Source organism: Hyalella azteca, unplaced genomic scaffold (genome assembly GCF_000764305.2).
Source record: "Hyalella azteca isolate HAZT.00-mixed unplaced genomic scaffold, Hazt_2.0.2 contig12860, whole genome shotgun sequence".
Classification (NCBI taxonomy): Eukaryota; Metazoa; Arthropoda; class Malacostraca; order Amphipoda; family Hyalellidae; genus Hyalella; species Hyalella azteca.
The window spans coordinates 329,979-355,325 of record NW_025942804.1 but is presented as its reverse complement, the minus strand read 5'-3'; the positions used below and the strand labels follow the sequence as shown (position 1 = coordinate 355,325).

At 40.4% G+C, this 25,347-nt stretch overlaps 1 protein-coding gene across 4 annotated transcripts in view; it reads left to right on the top strand.

Moving 5' to 3' along the window:
* Positions 1 to 1,459: 1,459 nt before the first annotated feature.
* LOC108671543 (band 4.1-like protein 5) overlaps positions 1,460 to 25,347 on the top strand; it is a 43,616-nt gene continuing 19,728 nt past the window's right edge. For 3 of the 4 annotated variants that reach the window (XM_018159100.2, XM_047883428.1, XM_047883427.1), the window contains exons 1-3: positions 1,461 to 1,792; positions 23,663 to 23,767; positions 24,166 to 24,208. In XM_018159100.2, coding sequence (XP_018014589.1) covers positions 1,607 to 1,792; positions 23,663 to 23,767; positions 24,166 to 24,208 — 334 coding nt within the window. In that variant the 5' untranslated portion in view covers positions 1,461 to 1,606. Of the gene's footprint in view, positions 1,793 to 23,662; positions 23,768 to 24,165; positions 24,209 to 25,347 lie in introns of all 4 variants that reach the window. The other variant, XM_018159099.2, reaches the window with a different exon arrangement.

Sequence of the window (25,347 nt, the reverse complement as noted above, 5' to 3'; positions counted from 1 at the left end):
CAATGTGAAGTTATATTTTCATTTGTAAATATTCCTGAAACTTCTTTGAATCCAATTTTGCACGACGTCTCCGAAAACATCAAGACCCCTGAACAACTTCCATCAGAGTACGTTTTGGTAAAGTACTGCACCAATTTTGAGGAAGGGCGTCTCGTCTACTCATTCTGGATGAGGAGGAACATACATTATCCTGTATTCTCAATTTATTTTCCCACGGCTTTGATGCACCTGATAAGTTACGGTACTCTTTGGATACCCGTGATGGACTTCCCAGATCGTGGAACGATGAGCCTAACCACTCTGTTGGTTCTAATAGCCCTCTACAGCGACATCTTGAGTCAACTTCCAGTAACATCCTACCTAAAGTTCCTGGACGTGTGGTTCATATTTAGCATCACCTACATTTCGGTCATTATATTCGTGCATCTATTAACAAGCAACACAGGACGTGTAGAAAAAATCAATCAACGTTTTCGATGGTTTTCGAACTCGGTGGTTTTGAACCACGCCCGGAAATGGATGGGGGTGGGATATCTTGCTTTTCACTGTGCGTACTGGGGCTTCTTGTACCACGCTTCCCAGTTTCTCCCAAAGTGAAAAAAGTTTGCAAACCATTAAACAGTTTCGAAGAGCTAAAATTACCACATAGATACAGAAAAAATGTTTGAAATTTTTGAGCCCTGTTAATGCTGAGTGCCCTTGAGGTGCGCAATTCGCTTCATTTGGACTAGGCGGATCTCTACACGCCTCAGACGATAGTTGCTAACGCTGAAAATCTTGAGGTACATCAAGGATTTTCAAGTAAAATAGGACTAAATATATAATGCATAATTGACAAATTGTCGCAGCGATAGAATAGAAGTGTCAGCACTGAAAAAATAGGCCCATGACCTGTTGCCGAGCATGTAGTTATATCTAACTTCGTATACATACGTTTGAATAAGTTTGTAAGGTACAAATAGCATGCAGAGAATACAGTCACATATATGACTTGATTATTTTCCATGATAAACATTAGATGTAGATGTCAGAAGAAAAACGTCAGATTTCTATCGCTGCCCACAAGGGATCATTAAATTTACCTTGCTCGGCAAGAGTCTTGGGTCATCATCCAGAGAATCTTCATTCACACGCTAGTCAGAACGAATACTTCACATAGAAAGTAAATAAAATGATTATTCTAAGATTGACTCGTTCAAAGGAACTTGAATGATGAACTTGTAGTTATCTAGTAGATTATCTTTAAAAAAATCATGCATACACTTCTAGGTGAGGTTTCAATAAAATATTGTATCGAAAGACATCTAGAATACTTGAACAAGATAATATTATTAGGCTGCTCTTTTTGAGTTATTATTTTGTAGGTGCCCCTTTGCTATTGTTACCTGTACGCAGGTAAAGGCGCATTCACCATCGTCGTCAGCAGCACCTCTCACTCAATGACTCGACACGCGACCCCAACTCAGTTTCAAACATGAAGTGGCTCCGTGTGGGTGCGTACAGCTCTGCCCAGATCATTTTGTGAAATAGCTCGTCTTGTTAGATATACACGCCTCACCACTTTGTCTTAAGCTTATTGTGTAATGAAAGTGTCTTTATAGTCATTATGCTACGATTCTTTAGTAAACGTGTAGGGCGCAATGCCCAGAAATACAAAAATGTTGCCGTTGATGGGAAGACTACGAGTACGAACACCTCTGTTCCTGCCCGACCAGTTGGGAAGCCTAACAAGAACATTTTACCTTGCACTGTTACACTCCTTGACTCTACGGATGTCTCTTTCGAATTGCCCGTGAGTAATTTTGTTTATTATTTCCTGTTATTTCTAGTACATGGGAATTATCATTTGGCAGGTCAGCCTTGTTTTTATCATTTTATGCGGCATAGCTATAAAAGCTCCACACAATTTTAATCTATAGTAGGTATAGCCATCTCCGATAATTATGACGATATATCATTGTTATTGTATGTACAATGGAACGTACAATGAGTTAGTATGGCGAACTAATTGAAGTTCAATTGTGTTCTACGCTTATTTTTTTATGCATTGTTGTGTAGTTAGGCTATATCTTGCTGTACTACGTATCAGATGTACTAGATGAAGACTTCTATCAGAAGACATCCTCAGAACTCAGAGCTACCAAATTGGAACTTCGCTTCAAAAATTAAGTGTTTTCTACTAAAATCAATGAGGTTTCTTGAAAATCTTGTTCAAATTTTTATGCTTTTTTCTAGCCAAGTGGTAATGTTCATAAAAAATATAGGTAACATTAGTCTTGACTTCAAAGTTATTCGAGTCTACAGGTAACAGGCGACTAGTATCTTTTTATTCGGCCAATAAATAAACAATGTTTCCCATGGTCTTATTTACTTTAGCTAGCCGTCTGACACCAATTCATGAAGCTAATATTTACATCGACGTCAAAAACGTGGCCGTTGTGCAATGGCTGCTAACGAAAGAAAAAAAGTCGACACATTTTACTTTCGAAACGTAGTTGTGTCAGTGTTCTGTAAATGCGATGATGTGCACTCGAATAGTTTATATACCTATAACCTTTTTCTCGATAACAGAATGTTCCTAACGTGAATATGTACCTACCTATCTTTGTCCTTTATCTTTAGTCTGCTTAAATAGCAAGTTTTCTGAGAATATAATACTGCAAAGAAAACGTCAATTAAATTCACCCTATCTTCATTGAGGACTCTTGAAATATGATGGGGCTGATCCCCGAAACTTTTTAACTAAATGTGAATATGGTGAATTTACTTAGCGTTGTCCTTGCTTTAAAATTCTTGTTAGCCCTGTTTGCAATCCCAGTTTTCTATTACTCATTCTAGTCTAACTCAGCTTATTCACACGATTTGTTTATATATTAATTATTAGTACGAAATGAATTTGTCAAACCAATTGTTCTGTTTTGTTAATCGTTTTGTGCGGCACACAAGCGGTTCGCTGATATCTCAGAATCGAGCGCAATTGTTCACGCTGTTTAATGACTAACGAAATAATATAGAATAATCAAAAGCTTACTTAATAACTTTTATTTATTCACTTCGCAAAGTTCTTATCGCGGCTATTATACGGTAATACCATCGATGGTATCAAAGTATTGGGGAGAATTGAATTTCTTGCATATTCTTGCCGCATTTAATGATGGAACTGTCTAACGGAACATGGCAATGTTAAAGCCTCGAAACCATTTTGAGACGAAACGATTAGGTAAACCAAGGTTGTGTTTCCCATAATTTTAGTTTAGTATTTTCAAAATTCTACAGCGAGTCTTCTCAACAAATAATTTTGGTGACATATATAAGTGTCCAAATGCACGGTAAATTTGCTAATAACAGCTGCTTGGGATATTTACTGACATCTGCGTGCATCTGCGCTACGAGCCACACCGCAGCTGTAGGTGCACTCAAAGATATGCGAGATTTTGTCCAAATATTGATGGATATTTTGCGATTATATGGGTTATCCTAACGCAATTTGGCGCGGCAAAGGGGTATTCATGAACTCGAGGAGTGCAGACATGAGCCGTAATTTGGGAGTGTGGTGCAGACATGAACTCGAGGAGTGCAGACATGAGCCGTAATTTGGGAGTGCGGTGCAGATGTGAACTCGAGGAGTGCAGACATGAGCCGTAATTTGGGAGTGTGGTGCAGACATGAACTCGAGGAGTGCAGAAATGAGCCGTAATTTGGGAGCGCGGTGCAGACATGAGCCGTAATTTGGGAGTGTGGTGCAGACATGAACTCGAGGAGTGCAGAAATGAGCCGTAATTTGGGAGCGCGGTGCAGACATAAGCCGTAATTTGGGTGTGCGGTACAGACACGAACTCGAGGAGTGCAGACACGAAATTGAGGAGTGGTGCTTTAAGGGATTTTGAGGAAGAAGGAAAAAGAAAACAGAATTGCGATGGACGAAGTAAGGAAGTGAGGTGGATGTAACAGATGGACAGATAGAAGTTACGATGCCAGGATGAGGTAAAGTAGGAAAAAAGTGATGAAGTATGATAATGACGACTTTAATTGTAAGTACGATAAAAATGTTGATCATTTGGTTTTTTGGAGACGGGATTGCGAACGACTCCGATGGGCCGGGAATTTAACTCGCCGCAAAACATTCGAGTATTTCAAGATTAGCCTTAATTTTTCTAAAAAGCCGTACATAACTAAAACATATTAAGTTGAGATAGTTCACGTTTTGTTTTTAATGTTCAATTCTACTTTACATCCCATGGAAAGCCTTTTTGCAGTATAAATTTGAGAACCGTTTTTTGCGATGCTGTTGTGAACCGTTCGAGCTAATGGCTTTGATAACCGTTCAACAAATAAAAGTTCGATGTTATTGAGTTGCCGAGACATGCACATACGGAGCTCGGCTCTGCAGCGCCGAAGTTGTTGACCAAAGCTCACCGTTAGTCGCCCTCCGGCTGCTCCGTCGGACCTGCTTCACGATCATTGGCCGTGACCGTCCGTCTTCTGGTACTCCAATGTTCAGTTTATATCATACGTGTATAAATGCTATTTAATCGATGGCCAGCGTCTTNGAGCGACATGTGCGCCGTGCCGGGGTGAGCGACATGTGCGCCGTGCCGGGGTGAGCGACATGTGCGCCGTGCCGGGGTGAGCGACATGTGCGCCGTGCCGGGGTGAGCGACATGTGCGCCGTGCCGGGGTGAGCGACATGTGCGCCGTGCCGGGGTGAGCGACATGTGCGCCGTGCCGGGGTGAGCGACATGTGCGCCGTGCCGGGGTGAGCGACATGTGCGCCGTGCCGGGGTGAGCGACATGTGCGCCGTGCCGGGGTGAGCGACATGTGCGCCGTGCCGGGGTGAGCGACATGTGCGCCGTGCCGGGGTGAGCGACATGTGCGCCGTGCCGGGGTGAGCGACATGTGCGCCGTGCCGGGGTGAGCGACATGTGCGCCGTGCCGGGGTGAGCGACATGTGCGCCGTGCCGGGGTGAGCGACATGTGCGCCGTGCCGGGGTGAGCGACATGTGCGCCGTGCCGGGGTGAGCGACATGTGCGCCGTGCCGGGGTGAGCGACATGTGCGCCGTGCCGGGGTGAGCGACATGTGCGCCGTGCCGGGGTGAGCGACATGTGCGCCGTGCCGGGGTGAGCGACATGTGCGCCGTGCCGGGGTGAGCGACATGTGCGCCGTGCCGGGGTGAGCGACATGTGCGCCGTGCCGGGGTGAGCGACATGTGCGCCGTGCCGGGGTGAGCGACATGTGCGCCGTGCCGGGGTGAGCGACATGTGCGCCGTGCCGGGGTGAGCGACATGTGCGCCGTGCCGGGGTGAGCGACATGTGCGCCGTGCCGGGGTGAGCGACATGTGCGCCGTGCCGGGGTGAGCGACATGTGCGCCGTGCCGGGGTGAGCGACATGTGCGCCGTGCCGGGGTGAGCGACATGTGCGCCGTGCCGGGGTGAGCGACATGTGCGCCGTGCCGGGGTGAGCGACATGTGCGCCGTGCCGGGGTGAGCGACATGTGCGCCGTGCCGGGGTGAGCGACATGTGCGCCGTGCCGGGGTGAGCGACATGTGCGTCGTGCCGGGGTGAGCGACATGTGCGTCGTGCCGGGGTGAGCGACATGTGCGTCGTGCCGGGGTGAGCGACATGTGCGTCGCACTAAAAACTTCTTCTGTTGACTGCCTTGACTGTCACCACGAGACGCGTCCCGTGGTTTAAATTAACTCCGTTTGCCAGTATATTTTGATGATGATAATAGTTCGTTCGATATGTGATTGGCTGGTGCTGATGCGGTCTTGATTTTATAGAAATTTATCATATAAATGTCATTGAAATCTAATTATGATGTGCATAGTTGGCGCGCCTGGTATGGGTTAAAATTTAAGGCGAAATTTTGAGTCGAGCTACAATAATCGATGTTATGAGATTGTATCATTTACATTGGCATTTGCTTTGTCTCATGGTATTGACTTTAGCGTAATCGAGGTCTCGATATTTTATTGCTTTCTTTCACTTACAATTGTCTTGAATATTTGATCAAAAATTCAAGACAAAATAAAATTATTTAACCATATTTTACTATCAATCAATACATATTTTACAATCATCTTATTTACGAGGCAAGAACACAGAACGTCGCCCAGCGCTAACCCAAATAGCATAATTTTTTCTTTCGAACTTTGTTCGTTTATTTAGTAGGTATTTCTTATCTGCATAAGTTGCTACAAATTAGAGGACTTTTTGGGGGTATGATGTGCACTCGAATAGTTTATATACCTATAACCTTTTTCTCGATAACAGAATGTTCCTAACGTGAATATGTACCTACCTATCTTTGTCCTTTATCTTTAGTCTGCTTAAATAGCAAGTTTTCTGAGAATATAATACTGCAAAGAAAACGTCAATTAAATTCACCCTATCTTCATTGAGGACTCTTGAAATATGATGGGGCTGATCCCCGAAACTTTTTAACTAAATGTGAATATGGTGAATTTACTTAGCGTTGTCCTTGCTTTAAAATTCTTGTTAGCCCTGTTTGCAATCCCAGTTTTCTATTACTCATTCTAGTCTAACTCGACTTATTCACACGATTTATTTATATATTAATCATTAGTACGAAATGAATTTGTCAAACCAATTGTTCTGTTTTGTTAATCGTTTTGTGCGGCACACAAGCGGTTCGCTGATATCTCAGGATCGAGCGCAATTGTTCACGCTGTTTAATGACTAACGAAATAATATAGAATAATCAAAAGCTTACTTAATAACTTTTATTTATTCACTTCGCAAAGTTCTTATCGCGGCTATTATACGGTAATACCATCGATGGTATCAAAGTATTGGGGAGAATTGAATTTCTTGCATATTCTTGCCGCATTTAATGATGGAACTGTCTAACGGAACATGGCAATGTTAAAGCCTCGAAACCATTTTGAGACGAAACGATTAGGTAAACCAAGGTTGTGTTTCCCATAATTTTAGTTTAGTATTTTCAAAATTCTACAGCGAGTCTTCTCAACAAATAATTTTGGTGACATATATAAGTGTCCAAATGCACGGTAAATTTGCTAATAACAGCTGCTTGGGATATTTACTGACATCTGCGTGCATCTGCGCTACGAGCCACACCGCAGCTGTAGGTGCACTCAAAGATATGCGAGATTTTGTCCAAATATTGATGGATATTTTGCGATTATATGGGTTATCCTAACGCAATTTGGCGCGGCAAAGGGGTATATATGTGTGCTATGTCCGCTGTATGCTTGTACTGCGTGTCTGAAAGTACGTCACTAATTAGACAATATTACCTATCAAATTTTGTGAGTAGGTATAGGATCACAGCTGGCGCGGAAGTCCCGAAACGATCAATAGAGAGAGACTGGTCTGGCAGATTACAGTAAGATCGCGTGAGCCAGAAAGAAAAGTTTTGCTTGCCGTTGTTGTTACGTTAATGTAAGACCAGAACGAATTAATTACTTTGTCCTGGCGTTGAGTCCAGTGCAGAAATTCAACCGCTTGGACGTTTCTACGAAAGTTTCAACGGAATAGTTTCTAATCTGATAATACATTTTCATGGAAGTAATTATTCTTGAAATAATCTAACTGTGGACTGATAAGTATTTATGTTCCTAGAAGGTATACTCATAGTATGCTGACATTTTTGCCCCCAACATCAACTGTTTATTATGGAATTCTGCCAAGTTGTCAGCCCCGGCATTGAGGAGGTAACCCTTCCATTGACGCAGAAAAAGCATGCATTTACCCTCCGGGGAATCCATTCAGCCGTCTTAATGGAATGCTGAACACATTATTTGAGCAAAAATACTGTGATGAAAAATTTGTAACCTACGCCAGCATGGGCAACTTCTGCACTAGTTTTCCTGGGCATGCACTTTTTCGACATTCCAGTATGAGTTCCATCGTTTATCATTGTGTTCTTTTTTTGGTGTAAACCAATTAGTGAAGTATTATCGACATATTTCTATTGAATAAATTGGTGCATTTTGTATGATCGAGATTTTTCCGGAGTTTCAGTAGAGAAATTCAATGGTCGCTAAGTTGCTTCTCCTGGAAGTTGACGTTAATCCGTTATGAGGACTGTTGGTAACGTGGATTCCGAAACGATAGACTTCAGAGCCACGATTTTCCCAAAATCTGTATGGATTTCGTGGATGTTGACTACCGCGGTTATCCTGCAATTTGTTCTAATCCGATCAAGACGCAAGTGAATATCGTTGTATAGAGTATACATACTAACTAAGGTCTAAGGTACAATTAAAGTTTATGTGTCCAAGTGTGTTTTTTCGAACTTCAAGCATAATAAAGTTACATCGGTTCTGACATTCATTATTCGACTCAAAACAGGCGCACGACTCATCTATTTGACTTTCGTTACCAGGGACTATTGGCCAACCTCCTCATGCGGATCAATGACAGGCGTCATGTCACTCATGGGTCATTACGTCGCTCACATTTGTATCCAATGAAGCGGAATTTTTCCCGGTCTTGAATTCGTGGCTTCTCGTCAAGATTTCATTGCATCGTATAACTTCGTCACGCTGCTTGAAGTTCTCAGTAGCACGGAGGGCGTCGCCAACGGAAGTCCCGTCGTGTTTTTCGTATAATTATTCAACTTTGTGGACGGTTTTCTGCGACCGACGTGGAGGACCGAATCAAATGAAGTGTAATTGCTTAGAAATATTGCTCNTCCGCCTCATTCATCCTTCAAATCTCTAGCATGTATAAACGTCACACTCCCGTCTATAGATATTATGAATAGATTATATCAGTCATACTTCACAGTAATATCAATAATGTAACAGCAATTCCCTTCTTCCACCTATGGATCCACGATAAAAAGTACAACAACGTCATGCGTCGTTTGATTCTTCCGAGACGCGACAAGCGATTTGTCTGTTCGAACTGCCGGTATCATTTCAAATGTCAAACATAATTCTCATAAGAGAGTAAACTCTCCCTAATTCTATATTGTGTCTGACTACAAGCATAAATGATTTTACAACGTTATCATCGTACCGAGTTGAGGTACAGTTGAACATTAGCAGGCCCATTAGCATAAAAGATCACTGTAGAACTGACAACCGTCGAATGACGTTTTGAGAAGCCTGAAATAGACGGTAGAATTGTATTGTACATAAAAGTAACGCCCCTAGGCTAAAAGTGTTTTGACAAATCACATGTGGGCAATTACCCATCATCTTCTAATTTTAATCACTGTAACCATTATTATGATGAGCACGTGGGTGTGTCTTCGCTCCTCACCAGCGTGCTGAGTTTCGGAGGTAAACGACCGTCGCGGTTACGTGGCGAGGCACCTGAACATGCAGCCGTAATTTGGGAGTGCGGTGCAGACATGAGCCGTAATTTGGGAGTGCGGTGCAGACATGAGCCGTAATTTGGGAGTGCGGTGCAGACATGAGCCGTAATTTGGGAGTGCGGTGCAGACCTGGGTCCATACCTTCAAAACTCGCTAAGTGAACGTAAGTACTTACGCTCTATTTTCTTGTCTATGATTGGTGGATTTTGCTTGAAAGGCCGTCAATGATTGGCTGATGAACTTACGATCTCTTGACTTTTTTTGAAAGTATAGGCCCCGAGCCGTAATTTAGAAGTGCGGTGCAGGCATGAACTCGAGGAGTGCAGTCATGAGCCGTAATTTGGGAGTGCGGTGTAGACACGAAATTGAGGAGTGAGGCTATAAGTGATTGTGAGGAAGAAGGAAAAAACCAAAATTACAATAGACGAAGGAAGGAAGGGAGGTGGATGTAACAGAGGGACAGATAGAAGCTACGATGCCAGGTTGCGATAAAGTGGGAAAGAAGTGATGAGGTATGATAATGATGATTATAATTGTAAGTACGATACAAATGTTGATCATTTTGTTGTTTGGAGACGGGATTGCGAACGGCCCGATGGGCCAGGAATTTAACTCGCCGCAAAATTTTCGAGTATTTCAAGATTAGCCCTAATTTTGTAAAAAAGTGGTACCTAACTAAAACCTATTAAGTTGAGATAGTTCACGCTTTGTTTTTAATCTTCAATTCTACTTTACATAGGTACCATATAAAACGTTTTTGCAGTGTAAATTTTAGAACCGTTTTTTGCGATGCTGTTGTGAACCGTTCGAGCTAATGGCTTTGATAACCGTTCAACAAATAAAAGTTCGATGTTATTGAGTTGCCGAGACATGCACATACGGCGCTCGGCTCTGCAGCGCCGAAGTTGTTGACCAAAGCTCACCGTTAGTCGCCCTCCGGCTGCTCGGTCGGACCTGCTTCACGATCATTGGCCGTGACCGTCCGTCTTCTGGTACTCCAATGTTCAGTTTATATCATACGTGTATAAATGCTATATAATCGATGGCCAGCGTCTTTTTCAAAATACAGGATAAGCCGGTAGACCTATCCCTCGATGCTAGCTTGAGCAATCTATCTGAAATTGTCGGTAAAAATGCCTGTAACTACTTATCTTGAAAAGTAAAATTGTGGTATCCTGTTGTTTATTAATTGACTATCTTGTATTCTATCTAGGATTTCATATGCAAAAAATTTTGACTTGAAAAGTTTTTTGTCGCCTCAGGCATATTTTTTCAACTGTCTCAATGAAACTTCCACTGGTGGGTGTGTAATGTATGTATGTATGAATATTATTTTAGTACTCGAATTCTAATTTAAATAATGTACCTACACAATTGACATAATGCTCATGGAAATATCTTGATTTTAGCGTTTACAGCAGAATATATATTCATGCGTCGCTCACTGACGCGAAATAGACAGGAAGCCGCAACTGTGGGAAGCGAATCTGACTGGCCTCTTATGAGAGGCACGGGAGGAACGTGGGAGAAGGAAGCGAATTTAACTGGCCTCTTATGAGGGGCGCGGGAGGAACGTGGGAGAAGGAAGCGAATTTAACTGGCCTCTTATGAGAGGCACGGGAGGAACGTGGGAGAAGGAAGCGAATTTAACTGGCCTCTTATGAGAGGCACGGGAGGAACGTGGGAGAAGGAAGCGAATTTAACTGGCCTCTTATGAGAGGCGCGGGAGGAACGTGGGAGAAGGAAGCGAATATGACTGGCCTCTTATGAGAGGCGCGGGAGGAACGTGGGAAAATCTATAAGCAGTGGTGGTCTGGTATCGCACCACTCAGTGGTGGTCTCCAGCACAACTCTTAACTTTTCTGTCATAATAAGAGAATTGAGAAGTCGGTGCAGGCCGTTTCTTATGTAGTTTGTGTTGATTTTAGCACACCTGATTACTGGTGACGAGTTAAGATCATCTCTTTATTTGGCTGTTGACAAATATTTAAAGGTGAAGTTTTTATAGCATGAAAGATATCTGTTAAGATTTTGTCAAATTAGTTAGAATTGATATTCAGCCAACATGTATATATTGTATAATCAACTTATTATATGTAGTATATGTAGTATATAAACTTTCCGCAATTAATAATGTTGAACAATCACTATACCGTACTTATTAGAATCTGTGATGACCAAATAGACTTGTGGACGTTTACTATATTTTGTTTCCTTTTCTCGTCATCTTCAAGTTACTTCCTGGATGCACATATGGAAAGTCTTTCTTTCCAGAGCCTAAATTCCTAGTTCCAGTGAACGGTTCTGTACAAAAATCCCGCTCTTAACTAGTTAGGTACATGTCTGCTAATTTCAAATTTGTTGTTAGCGAATTTTGTAGAAGATCTTGAAAGTGAGCATCTTCGTGCTAGCGTGCTAGAATAGTGAAAAAGCAACGAGTGTTGTAGAATTTTTTTTGTTGTGGCTTGAGCCAAGATCAGAATTTTCTGCTTCGATTTGCTCGACTTGTTCCAGGGTTTAATTACAGGAGAAAGTTTTTTGATTTCGTTAATTTTTTTCTCATCGACGAATTTGCTGAGGACCGGCGAGGTTGTTCCGTCAGCGATTGCCTGTCACCGTCTCAGTTATTTTTTCCTTTGCATTAGTTAAATACTTTTTTTTATGTTTTGGCGTCGTCTAGTCCTGCAGTTTACGTTTAAAGTTAGGTAACCGACAAACATTGATACTCATGAGCGATATTTGCATTTTTGCATAATTTATATAAAAACTTGTTCTACCAGATAATTTTAATCAAAAAACCATTTCAGCCCATCCTGCAGACCATATATAAGTAAATTGTACAGTAACCGGGGCGGACACTACAGAATACATTGTGCCTCAAGTCCTCAACTAATACAAAATAAAGATATTGTACCTGACTTGAACAATATGAGACACATTGTACCTCGCATAAATTGTACCAGACTTAGAATAATATGAAATACGAGCGCCGATTGTACTGACAGTTTTGTATAGTACCTCACAAAAATACGAGTACACCGGAAATGTGTAATCTTTTCTGCTTGACTCGCAGCTCTTGCCGGCACGCAAGAGACGGTCTCTCTGCCGCCATAAGCACGCGCTTCTTCGGGTGACTTGAATGCGCCGTGCCGGGGTGAGCGACATGTGCGTCGTGCCTCATGTGCGCCGTGCCGGGGTGAGCGACATGTGCGCCGTGCCGGGGTGAGCGACATGTGCGCCGTGCCGGGGTGAGCGACATGTGCGACTGCCTTGACCGTCACCATGAGACGCGTAAATAAAATAATCATAGAAATGTCATTGAAATCATTGATATTATGGTATACATAGTTGGCGTGCCTAGTATGGGTTAAAGTTTAAAACGAAATTCTGAGTCGAGCTACAATAATCGCTGTTATGAGATTATTTTTTAATGAATAATAATAGCGTGATCACTAATATTTACTAATGAGTGGAATCATTTCCACTAGCATTTGCTTTGCCTTCATCATGTCTTTGTCTTCACTTGAGCATGATCGAGGTTTTAATATTTTATTTCTTTCTTTCACTTACAATTATCATGAATATTCGATCAAAATTTCAAGACAATCTAGACTGTTAATGAAATTATATAGCCATATTTTACTATCAATCGGCGTACAATCATCTTATTTACGAGGCTAGAACACAGAACGTCGTCCAGCACTAACCAAAATAGCATAATTTTTTCTTTCGAACTTTGTTCGTTTATTTAGTAGGTATTTCTTATCTGCATAAGTTGCTACAAATTAGAGGACTTTTTGGGGGCCGTTGTCGATGTTTAATCGAAAAACGAGATACCTTTAATCTGAAAAATCTGGGATTTGCTAATTTCTACTAGGACAGTTTTTCTTCTATAAAGTTGGCTGCAATCTAGTTATGGTATTGGTGTATGTCTCTCCAATTAAGCACCCTGGTGAAACAAAGCTGGCATTTTCAGTTTAAATTATTTCCGAAATTTTCCGAAAAAATCATGAATCTTCCCGAATTTTTTGTGAGAAGTAAAGGATTTAAGTCCCTAATGTCTCTCGAATACTTCGTAAGTTCAACATTCAACATGCAATATTTAACAAAACATTATTTATTTAACCGCCTCGTTTTTCGTACATTTGTTGGCCCACCAAAGCATAAAGTTCCCAAAATTTTGAACCCAACATGTTTTTGTATTATTTTGTGTTTCTTAGTTTCTCGGTGCATTCGACCAGGAGAAAGCCCAAGTGTTGTACACGCAATTGCCGCGTCTCTCGATGTGTGCTTTCCCTGTACACTTCTCGGTTTGTTCGACACCAGCACGCGATAATGCGCTCCTCTCGCGATGCCTTCCTTGCATGACACTTTCTCTCTGGCTGTTCTTACTTGCTAGTTCAACAAGACACATGAAGGGTGTCAAATCACAAGATATTGGTGCATTGGTTTCGCACACTCATAAAGGGGTGAAATATATTTTTTTAGGGTTCTGAATATTGTTGGATTGGTACCGCACATTCGTGGAGTGGAGAAATATATTGCATTATATGGCGCTAAACAATTTCGCATTTGTGCCGCACACTCTTGTATGTAGCGCTGAAATATACCTATTGTATTAATGACAGCGAATATTGTTGCATAGGTGCTTTCATTCATCCTGATGGTGCCACAGATTCAACATGTGCGTAAATCTTTTAACCGTTGGTCGCCACATACATTGTAGGTATCGTACAGCTGGCTCAATATGTTGTGTTAATGACAGAGAATATTGTTGCATAGGTGCTTTTATCCATCCTGATGGTGCCACAAATTCGACATGTGCGTAAATCTTTTAACCGTTGGTCGCCACATACATCGGAGGTATCGTACAGCTGGCTCACACAGTAACGGGCGCCTGTAGGTTATGGGTCAACTCCATGACCTGTACCTGCCCTGCGACCGCTCATGACAGCCATTCCCTCCTTGCACCTGCACGCTTCGACCCCTCATTTTCTCAAAACTTCCTTTGTTGCTGAAGTTTCTGTTCGTTTCCTCCATCAATTCTTGCAATTAATGAGCACAATCGCTCAATTAAACGTACCTCTGTACTAACGCAATTGATTTCTCTAACCAGTACCTACCTATTTCACTCACCGTCGCCATTTGTCTAACCTATTTGCGCACTTACCTAATTACATCCCCTAAAACTGATTATATAAATTATAATTATAGGTAGCTTAACGTTAGGAGCAATTGACAGTTCGATAAAGTAAAATTTACAAAAACTGATTTTTAAAATGCGAAAACTGATTTTAATCTTGCAGTTAATTAGTTTTTGAGCATCGCTGCTTTCAGAGAACCACAGGATGAAAATACCACAAATAAATTTTTTAAACGTGGCAAGCGAGTAATGGTAATCTCGCAGCATGGTCGTCAGGAGGCTGAGGTAGCACAGTGCTGCTATACGCTGAGCCCGCTCTCTGTGGCTCGGTCCGCCTGGACCAGTTTTTGACCTGGTGGGTGTTCACTTTCTTGTCCTCTTCCTTCTTTATCAGATCATTCGCCTCTGTAACTAAACTGAGAACAATCGAATTCTCCGAACAATTCTCCAAGCATTTTAGTGGTAAATTTTGATATTGGATTTGATTAACGTAATTACGAGTACCGTAATCTGGTTAACGAAAGTTGCCGTTGCCAAGTTATCACCATCTTTCCATGCAAATGATTTTGGAGGAAAAATTTCGGTGAGCTATTTGATCATATGTTGAATCGATTTCATTGTTTAATTTTCAGTAAGTGTACGACGGCCGGTTACTGTTGATTCACATTATAGCTTTAACTTGGTTTGTATACGCTAGTTCACACCTCTATTCCAAAATGTTTAACAGCTCGTATTCATGGCCGCGTGTTAACCGCTTAGTGTAAGTACAATGGCATGCCTGGAGGAGGTGGTCGCATGTCATGGTTGACTCGTGTCACGGTCCTGTCACATCGCTTGACACTTCATTGTCTCGAGCTTTTGTCCGTCGCTAGCACGACCTTGCACGCAAAAAGTTTACATCTATGTCGCCGTTTATTGCTGGACGACTGTACGTCTTTGCTGGACGTACTGTCGCTGCATTCGTGACTGGCAGGCAGCAATGCGGACCTAAGCCGCGACTGCAGTAGAATAACCATTTACCATATGGGTAAAGCTCAATTCCTTGTGTATTATTCGGCTTGCACAAATACCTAGTCGATGTAATTATCTTCGAGTCTGCAGCATCTGTTGAAACTAATCATGAGTCATATTATACTCTTTCAAATTCGCATGTTAAATCAAATCGTCTTCACTCATCATCATGTAATAAGCGCGCGCTGTAAGAACAACCAAAATTGTTCCACGCGCGGTCATGACATCAGCCGGACCTGACATTCCGACGCCTCCACTGCTCTGTCCCTTACAAATATTGGTAACGACGAGTCCCCGCCTGTCCACACTAACCTCATTGTTTACCAACTGTTGCTCCTCACACGTAATTTCACCAAGTGTAGACCTGTCGTGACGGTGGCTGTCATACTTTTGCAGCCTGAACAAATTCTCGGTGGTAATCCGGCAACCGTTTGTCAACTTTCTCGACATGTTCCTTTTCACTCCTCGTCACGTTTCTGTCGAAAATTGAAGCGGGTTTTTCCCTGGAATGCTAAACGGGGGTAACAATGATGAAGTAATATTAAAATTTAAAAAGTTATTGAAATTATAGTTAATCGGCCGTATGAACATTCGCCATTAACAAATAGCATTTGTTAAACACTTTTGTATTCAAGATCATTTCAACATTTTATTAGTGCCTCTGACGAATTTATAAGAATAAAATTCAAATAGACTTTCTAATCCTACTTTGGTTTCAGTCCTGATAAAATCGGTTCATAATTGGTATTTTATTTTTAGTGTAGGTAACTTTCTCGTTCTTTGAGGGCATGGCAGCTAAAATGCGAATGCCAAAGGGCGTTTGTCTGGCATACCCGCGACGTTTATGTGGCCCAGCCAGCCAGCCAGGCAAGCCAGCCAGCCAGGCAAGCCAGCCAGCCAGGCAAGCCAGTTTGCCGACTTCGTCTGAATTTTTGCCGACATTTGGCACGAGGGGCAAAGTGCCATGCGTCTGGCCGCCACTTGAACGCCCCTTTCTCCTTGAAAATGTGGCTATTAGCTCATTGTGGACTCATATTAACTTAACTTTCAACCCTTATGTGTAGAGTTCAGATGACAGCCTTTCAGATGCGCTATTTCTTTCACCTTGCATTCGTTGAAAAGTTCAACTATTTGTCATAAAATTTACCAATAAACGTTCATTTCTCCCCTGATCTGAGTTGTTTGTTACCTATATGTACATATGTATTTACCTTACCTGTGAATAATGGCTCAAGCCGCGTGCCGTATTTGGCGCGTGGAGTAGAGTGTGGCATATGGGTCATTTTGTTTATTAATTATATCTTACTGCCAATCTGTTTAATGCTCTACCGTCCATAAAACGTATAAATTCGCCTAGCAATTGGATCTGATGTTTAAAAATATTATCCGAAAGGGTTCCGTTGCGAAGTTATCGTGGCATCTTGTAATGCGACCTGTAAAGTAATTCATTAATAGTAATATACTAATAAATAATTAAATTTGTATTGATTGGTTCTGAAATCTGAATACCTAATTAGTTATTTACGGGGCTTCATGCAAATATTCATACGTAACACGATTTTATTAAAATGTTTCTGAATTGTATACTGGGTACTTACATACTACATGTCTCCAATGCTTCTTATGATAATGTTATTATGTTTTTTATTTGGAGCAAAAAGTATAAAATCCTGCGAAAATTTGATTTTTTCTAAAAATTCTACCATTACAGAGTTTTTATGTAATAGCAGATTCTGCTTATTGGATCAATATATATAGATTGTGCATCAATATATTTATTTATAGCATACATGAATACCACTTTAAAAAGTGGTATACGTGTGAATATATGCATGTAAGTTATTATGAATGTGTACGAGCAATATGCATTAGTAAGGTGAAACGGCCACTACGTACGCTCGATCCTACCGCATTTGGTTTGCCTCCCCTCCCCTCCTGTACGACAGATACATCAGCACACACGACCATGTTAGGTCACCAGACACCCCGACCTGCATGCACAGCAATTGTGTGTGTACAAGCGGCTCGCTTAATATGTCGCTACGAATTAAAAAATATAACTCAGTACTCACTGCAGTAAGTGACAGAGAGCGCATTTTCTCGTCGACGAAAATTTGAGGTCACGGACGGACAGACAGACAGACGGACATGGCGAGCAGAATAGTGCATTTTTCCATAAATGAGAAAATGCGCAAAAAATACACTCGCATTTCCGAGTGAACTCATGCTGCTCATAGTTTTTCTAGAGCTACCATAATCGTTTCTCTAGAGTTATCTTACTGTTTAGATAGCGCTTTGCTCTGCTTGGTCCGTAGGGGCAAGCAGAGCTCTTCAGCTCATTTTCTCATCGTCTTCCCCGCTTTATCTCTCTGCCGTAGTATAGCGGTTTTCTGAAGTCTCTACGAACTTTCACCATCTTATCGGACCCAACTTCTACTTATGCTTCCTTCCCTTGATTTGTTTCATTTGACGTAGGCGCATGCATCTATATATAAATCAAATCCCAATAACCGTCATTTACTTGAATCAAGTTCAGGCTTGTTCATACCAAGTAATTTGTGGTCAGTCGTGCATGTTGAAAATTCAATATTTCATAAGTAATTATTGACAATATTTAATTTAATAAATTTCTACACTAAGTACTCGTATCGCTTACAGCTCTGGTGGTAGTGGTGGTGGTGGTGAGGTCTCGGCATGAACGAAGGTCTCACGTTACGTTGCTGCTCTGTTTTTTATCGGACCGCTCTTCGTACTTCTTTATCACTCTTTTCTCACTCGTATTGTTTTTCATCGCTTTGCTTTTATATAAAAAATATATAAAAGAAAGTTATATATAAAAAAGTTATATATAAAGTTATAAATATAGGAAGTTATTTTAAATTTAATTTAAAGTTATATATAAAATATACCGTATAACTTTAAACAAATTTAGTCTTCCTCTCCTACGCCGATCTGTTCCAACTTCCGTTGTTCATGATCGGATGCTACTGTGCATGGTTAATTCTTGTTTGTTCAAATAGATCTTGATTTGTGTGATTACACAAAATTATGTTCCATTTCTGTGTAGAATCGGAAAGAAATTCCATAAGAAAACCGAGGTTATTTTTGTTTGTTCTGTAGCTCGTGTGGTGTCAAAGTTGAAACGTTAACACAAAGCTCTTGTTCGATGTAAACAAAACGAGTCGGGATACGGCACAGCTTTGTCTGGCCATGCAGTCGCATAGCTTTTGTGTTCGAAAAGTCTTTGTTGTTTTTGGTGTCGCAACATTGGTTTGTTATCGCCTTATAATGTCGGTGTCGTTCTGCGAACGTGTATCCTTTATACTTTCTGTCGATATTAGTTATTGCGTGTTCCGCTTAATATATTATATATCCGCTTACGTATTCGTAAGACCCACGAGAACGTTAGCAATTTGTTAGCCTTCTAAATGTTACCTATTTGCTACCTATATAATGTTACCTATTTGCTACCTATACATGGCTAAATATATTCTGCCGGTGCTAAGCCCTTACCTATGTACAATTTGCACATAGCGCATTTATATCCCGACTATCGGTAAATTATATTGACAATATTTTTTTGGTCTTAGCCATTGCCATTGAAAAAAGTAAAATGGCTTATGAGATGCTTCTAGGTAATAGAAATCAAATTTTTATATCATTGTAATAAACATTATCATGCAAAATCACCCAGATGTTCATCTTTTTATTAACGTATATTTGGGGCAGAGCCGTCCATTTTATACATCATTTATATCATATGCGCCTGTAAATATTATCTGCCAAGTATTTCATTGAACGTACGTCGCCTTAAATATATCGTGGCAGGATTGCGGTGGTTGTTCTCTAGCTCACGATAAGCGTTCCTATAAGAGTTCCTTGTGACCTACTTGGCCAAGTGACCCTTGACTTCCCGACCTTCGACCTCCCGTCGTGGTGCAGGAACCCCAGTCTCTTATAAAACTCCTTTATCGCCCATTGCTCTTCTCGAGGTTTTAAAAGTGGAAAACACACTTGCCATTCAACTCATCGTATCGCAATTAACACAATAAAAAAAAAATATCTTCGAAATATATTCGTGCCTTTGGCGTAATGACTTAATTTGGGTATGAATGCCTTGGATATCCGTGGCTTTAGATTTGTAGTGAGAAAGCGGACAGGAAGTAGTTATCTTCCGTAAAAGTGTTCGTTTCTTGCATGCACGTGTTGTTTTGTATATTCGTGTGCACATGAACCCCCTGTATTAATATTCAAATTGTATTTATTGAGACTTGCTCTGGAAAATCAGATGTAGTGTGTGTGGTTCCAGAGCTGCTGGTCACGTAAGAGTCAGGCGGCATGACTCAGCGCTTGCCTGGCCCTTTGAAACCATCACGTCTTCAAGGCGGCATTCGTGGCAGCGCCGTGTGCGCTCTATAGGGATGGGGACCTCAGTTCTACCTTCATCTAGTTTAGGCCCCAGCTATTGCCTTTGTACATATAGATAAATACTTCACTAGTTATTTATAATTATAATATTTAAACTTAAGTTGATGACCTTGATTCGTTAAAACGCTTAGCTGAGACCTATCAGAATTTATATACAAGTTCAGTTGTTAAACGTGAGAAGAACAAATCATTAACTGCACGAACTACCTGAGAACAATGTGTACTCGAGTGATAATGTGTGATTAGCGTGCTGGTACCGCTGAAACGTGTGCTTGAACTGATCAAGTCTCACTTCCTATAATTGAGGCCGTTGTACATGCAGACGTATGGATCGAATGCTAGTTCGTTCTGACGACCAAAACCACATGTAAAATTATGAAATTATAACTTGGCATGCTCACCAAGATACATTCAACTCCTCATATTCTTCATTTTATTTTTTACTTAGGCTTTAATCTAGAATGGCGACAAGTAAACTTGCTTCCGCCTTTCATCATTATTTGCAATTGACGTACTAAGTGCGACATTTTAAAAATCATCTTGTATACTTATTTCTCAACTGCACATCCGTCGAATTGTTCATTAGTGCTTTTAGTATATCATGTAGGTATGAATATTACATAGAATCTCTGCTGACCTCATCATGTCCATCTGTTCTTTGATCGATATATCTCGATCAAAGCTTGTGGAAACAACCAGCTTGTGGAAAGCAGTTTTTTTTTGCAATTAGTCATTTTCCCGTGGCCCCAATTTCAACCATTTAATCAAAGAATAACCGAATTTTGGGGGATCAAGATCATTTATCTACTTAAGATAACTCAAGTTGGTGGGTCTTTTGATACAAGTAGCGTTGAAAACAATTAATATATCCTTAAGAAAATGAATTAAATGCTGACACGACGCGAGCTAGAGACCTCTTGCTCGCTCTTCGGCATTTCCTTCGGTGTCGAGACAAGCTGTAATTCCAGGCTGCTTTCTGGGCTTCCTGTGTGTCTTCCTGCCGACAAATTCCGATGACCTAAAAGTCGAATTGTGTGGCAGCTTTTTGGAGTTCTCGCCAGCTTGTTGCTACCATAGTACAGAACATATAATTGAATATAAATTTATTGATATTTTGAAGCCTCCTTGAATTCCAGTAAATTATTTCGGTCGGTTAATAACTTATCGGGTTGTGTTGAAAACGTATGCATGTGTGTGTGGCGGATTATTATATAAAAATGCGTAGAGTTTATAATGTATTTATTTTTTTATTTTACTGCACACAAAAGGTCCAAATCTCCGCATCACAGTGCTACAATTTATTCCTTATATGACAGGACTTCATATTTATTACAGGGCTTTAGATTAAGTGTTGGATAAAAATCTTCATTTCGACAGACTTGAGTTCAATATTTTGTATAGGTAAGTACACAGCTCATGTGTCGAGCTATTCAATGCTTCATACATAGCTTTTAGGCTTTTACACAACTCCCGAACGTGCTCAGAGTACGTAATTGATCCTCAGGTTATAATTTGTTACTTTTTATGATTTCATACGAATCTGTGCATTGTCCTTCGTTTACACACTATTTTACCCGCTTAATTTTTACTATAAATTCTTCACGACTCATCGGTGATTTTAGACCAAGATGTCCAATGGTGGCGTGTGGTATATGCGGCCTGACGAGTTTTTGCGTTCTATTCCGATAGCTCAAAATAATCTACTAGTACAAAATAGTCTGATTAATGTAGAGCAGACATTTCACATCCTATGTGTTCAACGTTATATCACGAAGTAATTATTTTGACTATTATATATTGGTTGAATTCGCATTGTGCCAGTGTGCTGTCGTTAGATCGTTGTTCATGTCGTATGATATCTATTCTAGTTATCTTATCTTCAGTATATTGTTCTTGGGCAGTGCCTTATCAGCGCGAACATTAAACTCATCAAATGCTGTGGATTCTGCCAGATAAGGTCCAAAATGCGCTCTGATTCATGATTTTGGAATTCAAACTCCTCTCATATTTTGATCCATCGTATGTTCAAACATTCTTATATTTTTTATTTCTTTAAAGTTACTGTATATAGCATGTTAAGCCTTCGAAAAATGCTTGAAATAACTTGACAAATTATCGATATATTCTCCCTAATTGAATCTAACATTTTATTACTAAAACATAATGTGTGGGTATAAATTAGAAAGGGAGAAGGGAGAAGTTTAGCATAGCGCCGAAAATCTTGCGGTTCCTAGACACTCTAGTGTTGGGGCGCTGGTAACCTGCCACTGCGGTGCAGGTTTTTGTGTGTCATCGCAGCGGTTGAGCTGGCTCGGTATATACCTGATTCCAAGCAGGCACATCTCGCTTGCGCAAGCTCAGCCCGGCCTGTATAAAGTGTGTGTATATATAAGAGCTGACGTTACGTCGCGCGATGATTGTTGAGGCCCTGCGGTAGTACATAAAAACATTGCAACACTGTACGATCACTCGAAACTAGAGGAAGACGATCAGTATAGACATCAACGGTGTTAAGAAAATTAGTTCTTACCTCGTATAATTCTCGTCAGATAGCCTTACTTAACAACGTTGTAGTCACACATATAGTGCAGGTACATTCGTACCTATGCAGTTCAAGAAGGTTAAAGTCATGGCCTGTAATTCGTCCACTAATTGACGGCTAAATTACCTGCTGTATTCTTGAGAATTTTTCTTGATTTTCGTTCAAATCCAACAACAAATTAAAGTAAAAATAACAACTCTTGGGTTGATGGATGGTTACTTGTGATCATCATTTTCTGATTACAAAGAAGCGAAACTGAGATAAGCGAATGATAGAAGTTAAGAGTTACGTCATTTCTCAAAAGCTATTAGCGGCCTTGTTTGTGTAATACCTGCAAATTACCGGCAAACTCGTCACATTAATCGCACACTTAAAACCTAAGCGTGACGTCAGTGCCGTACGTCACGCTAAATAAACTCTTGTCGTCACAGCACAGGTTCTCCTCGCGTAAGGACCTAATTGCCTCTATTCTTCTTGCCTGTTACTATGTATGTCTTCCGCTCTCGGCGCGGTGCCTCACTATATACATAATAAGGTCCTGTCGCTACAGCGCACGGCGGAGAGCGCAATTATCGGGGTGCCGTGTCGTGGTGGAGGCAGCATCCTGCCTTCCCTTATATTGTCTCTACTTAGCTTTAGTTCTGAATTGGAAAAAATATATTTAAAGAAGTTATTATATTATGAGTTATAGTTGCATATATTGACATTCAAACTTGTTGATGCATTTTGAGATCGGGTTGCATATATTTTGAATTCAAACATGATATTTCATTATGAGCTGGACTTGCATGTGTTGACTTTCATATATGTATTCATAACATTAGTCATGTACTGTATTCATAACATTAATTGCGGTTTAATGACGATTGTTACGAATTGTCTTATCAATCTGATTAGTAAATGAGCTTCAAGGATATATATCTGCTTGGCCCTTTTGAGAAATTCGGGCGTTATGCTAACAACTAAACAACAGAAATAACTGAAATTAGCGTTCCAGCAATGATCTCTGAGAAAGGTACAAGAAGTAATTCATTGACGTTTTCTGTCACTTGTAATCTATTTTGCACAATAAAACCGTTCACCTTTCGCTGGATTTTCTCTTTCACTGAGACATTGACTTTATTTTATCTGTGTTTATCTAAGCGGAGCTATATACTCCAAATTATTTTATATGCTCAAAGCTGAGCTATGCTTTTGTATATGAAAGATTTGTTTTCTTTACAGAGAAAAGCGCTGGGACAGGAGCTGTGCGAGCGCGTCTTCTGCGAGCTTGATATTATAGAAAAAGATTATTTTGGTCTCCAGTACACTGATCACAATAACGTTTCGGTGAGTCCGCTTCTTCAATGCTCTTATTTACAATTATTCCTATTATTAGTATTACTTTAAATGTAAATATTGCATCATTAGTGATTGAAAACTGTCGTCAAACTTTCATCGTTAATTAAGATATTGAATTAAAGTATACCGTATAAAAGTATATATATATATCAAAATATATAAAAAGTATTGAATCATAACAAACATAAATGTATTCGTATGCAATCGCTTGTTAAATGTAATTTTAGAATATTTTTTGGCATCTGATCCAACAATTTTTGCATGGAGTATCAAACTCACCAATTAATTATGTTTTATTATCTTACATGAAAAAATTATTTGGCACTCATCAGTGTCTTTCCATCAAGAAATTTGATGTAATATTCTGTCCATTTCTTCATCCACAGCACTGGTTGGATCCATCAAAACCCATCAAGAAGCAAGTCAAAAGTAAGTTTATCCATCGAGTCTTCATGAGTTTGTATTGACGCTTCTATCGGAATTAACACATGTTTAGTTAGAGCTGAGTTCTGTAATCGATGGATGCCTCCTCTCGCTGCTATAATCGTCTTTTATTTGCGTTTAATATCTATAATGCTCTAACGATTCACTTCCAAAACAACGTGAATATTTAAGCCGTAAAAACATTGCATTCTTCAAATCTCTTTTTTTATATTAGTCGAGGTTGCATTACCTCTGCACAAGAGATAGTTATATTATTATGGAATGTGCATGATGGAGTCTGGATTTCGAGATTCATTGTTATTTCTTTTTGCCTTATTTGCTACATTTTCACTCAATACTACAATTTCCATTTACTTCATTTTCACATTTTAACGATTAACTTGTTCGTTTTGCATATTATTGATTTACGATTATAAATGGACCGTCGAACCCGAATTTATATACTATATGGTACAGTCTTGTTTCCATCAACTCATGTCATTCAGGGAAACTACGATTATAAATGGACCGTCGAACCAGAATCTAAATACTATAGGTACACAGTCTTGTTTCCATCAACTCGTGTCACTCAGGGAAACTCGCACCGGAATAGAACAACTGCCATACAGAGTAACGACGCTGGGAAAGCGTCTCGTGTTCGTCGTGACTATTATCTTTATCATTGTTTGTTATCGTTGTGACGACTGACTTGGCTGCCGATTGAAGAGCTATAATAACGATCATTCTTCTATGAATATCTCAAGAGTAATCTAGATTTTTATGCTTTGTGACGACTAGCGTTTGTCACATGACCTCTACACGTGTGTCTTGTGCTGATCTCATCGTAGGACCGCCACTTAAAAAATGTTCTTAGACGTTTGAATATATCTTTGTTACTCAAGACCTCAAATAGAATAGCACAGCCAAACTGCAAAGAATATCACGAGTTTGAATAGCACAACCATGCAAAGATTATCACGAGTGCCGTGGCGAAGATGTGTGCATGGTATAGCCACTGCATTTCAGTATCGTGTACGAAAGACACTTCATATAGACAGTGTAAGAGTTCACTATATAGTGGCGTTATGCTAACTGTGTAGTACAGTTCCTTAGTGTACGGGAGCCTGAATGTTAACAGTGTAGTA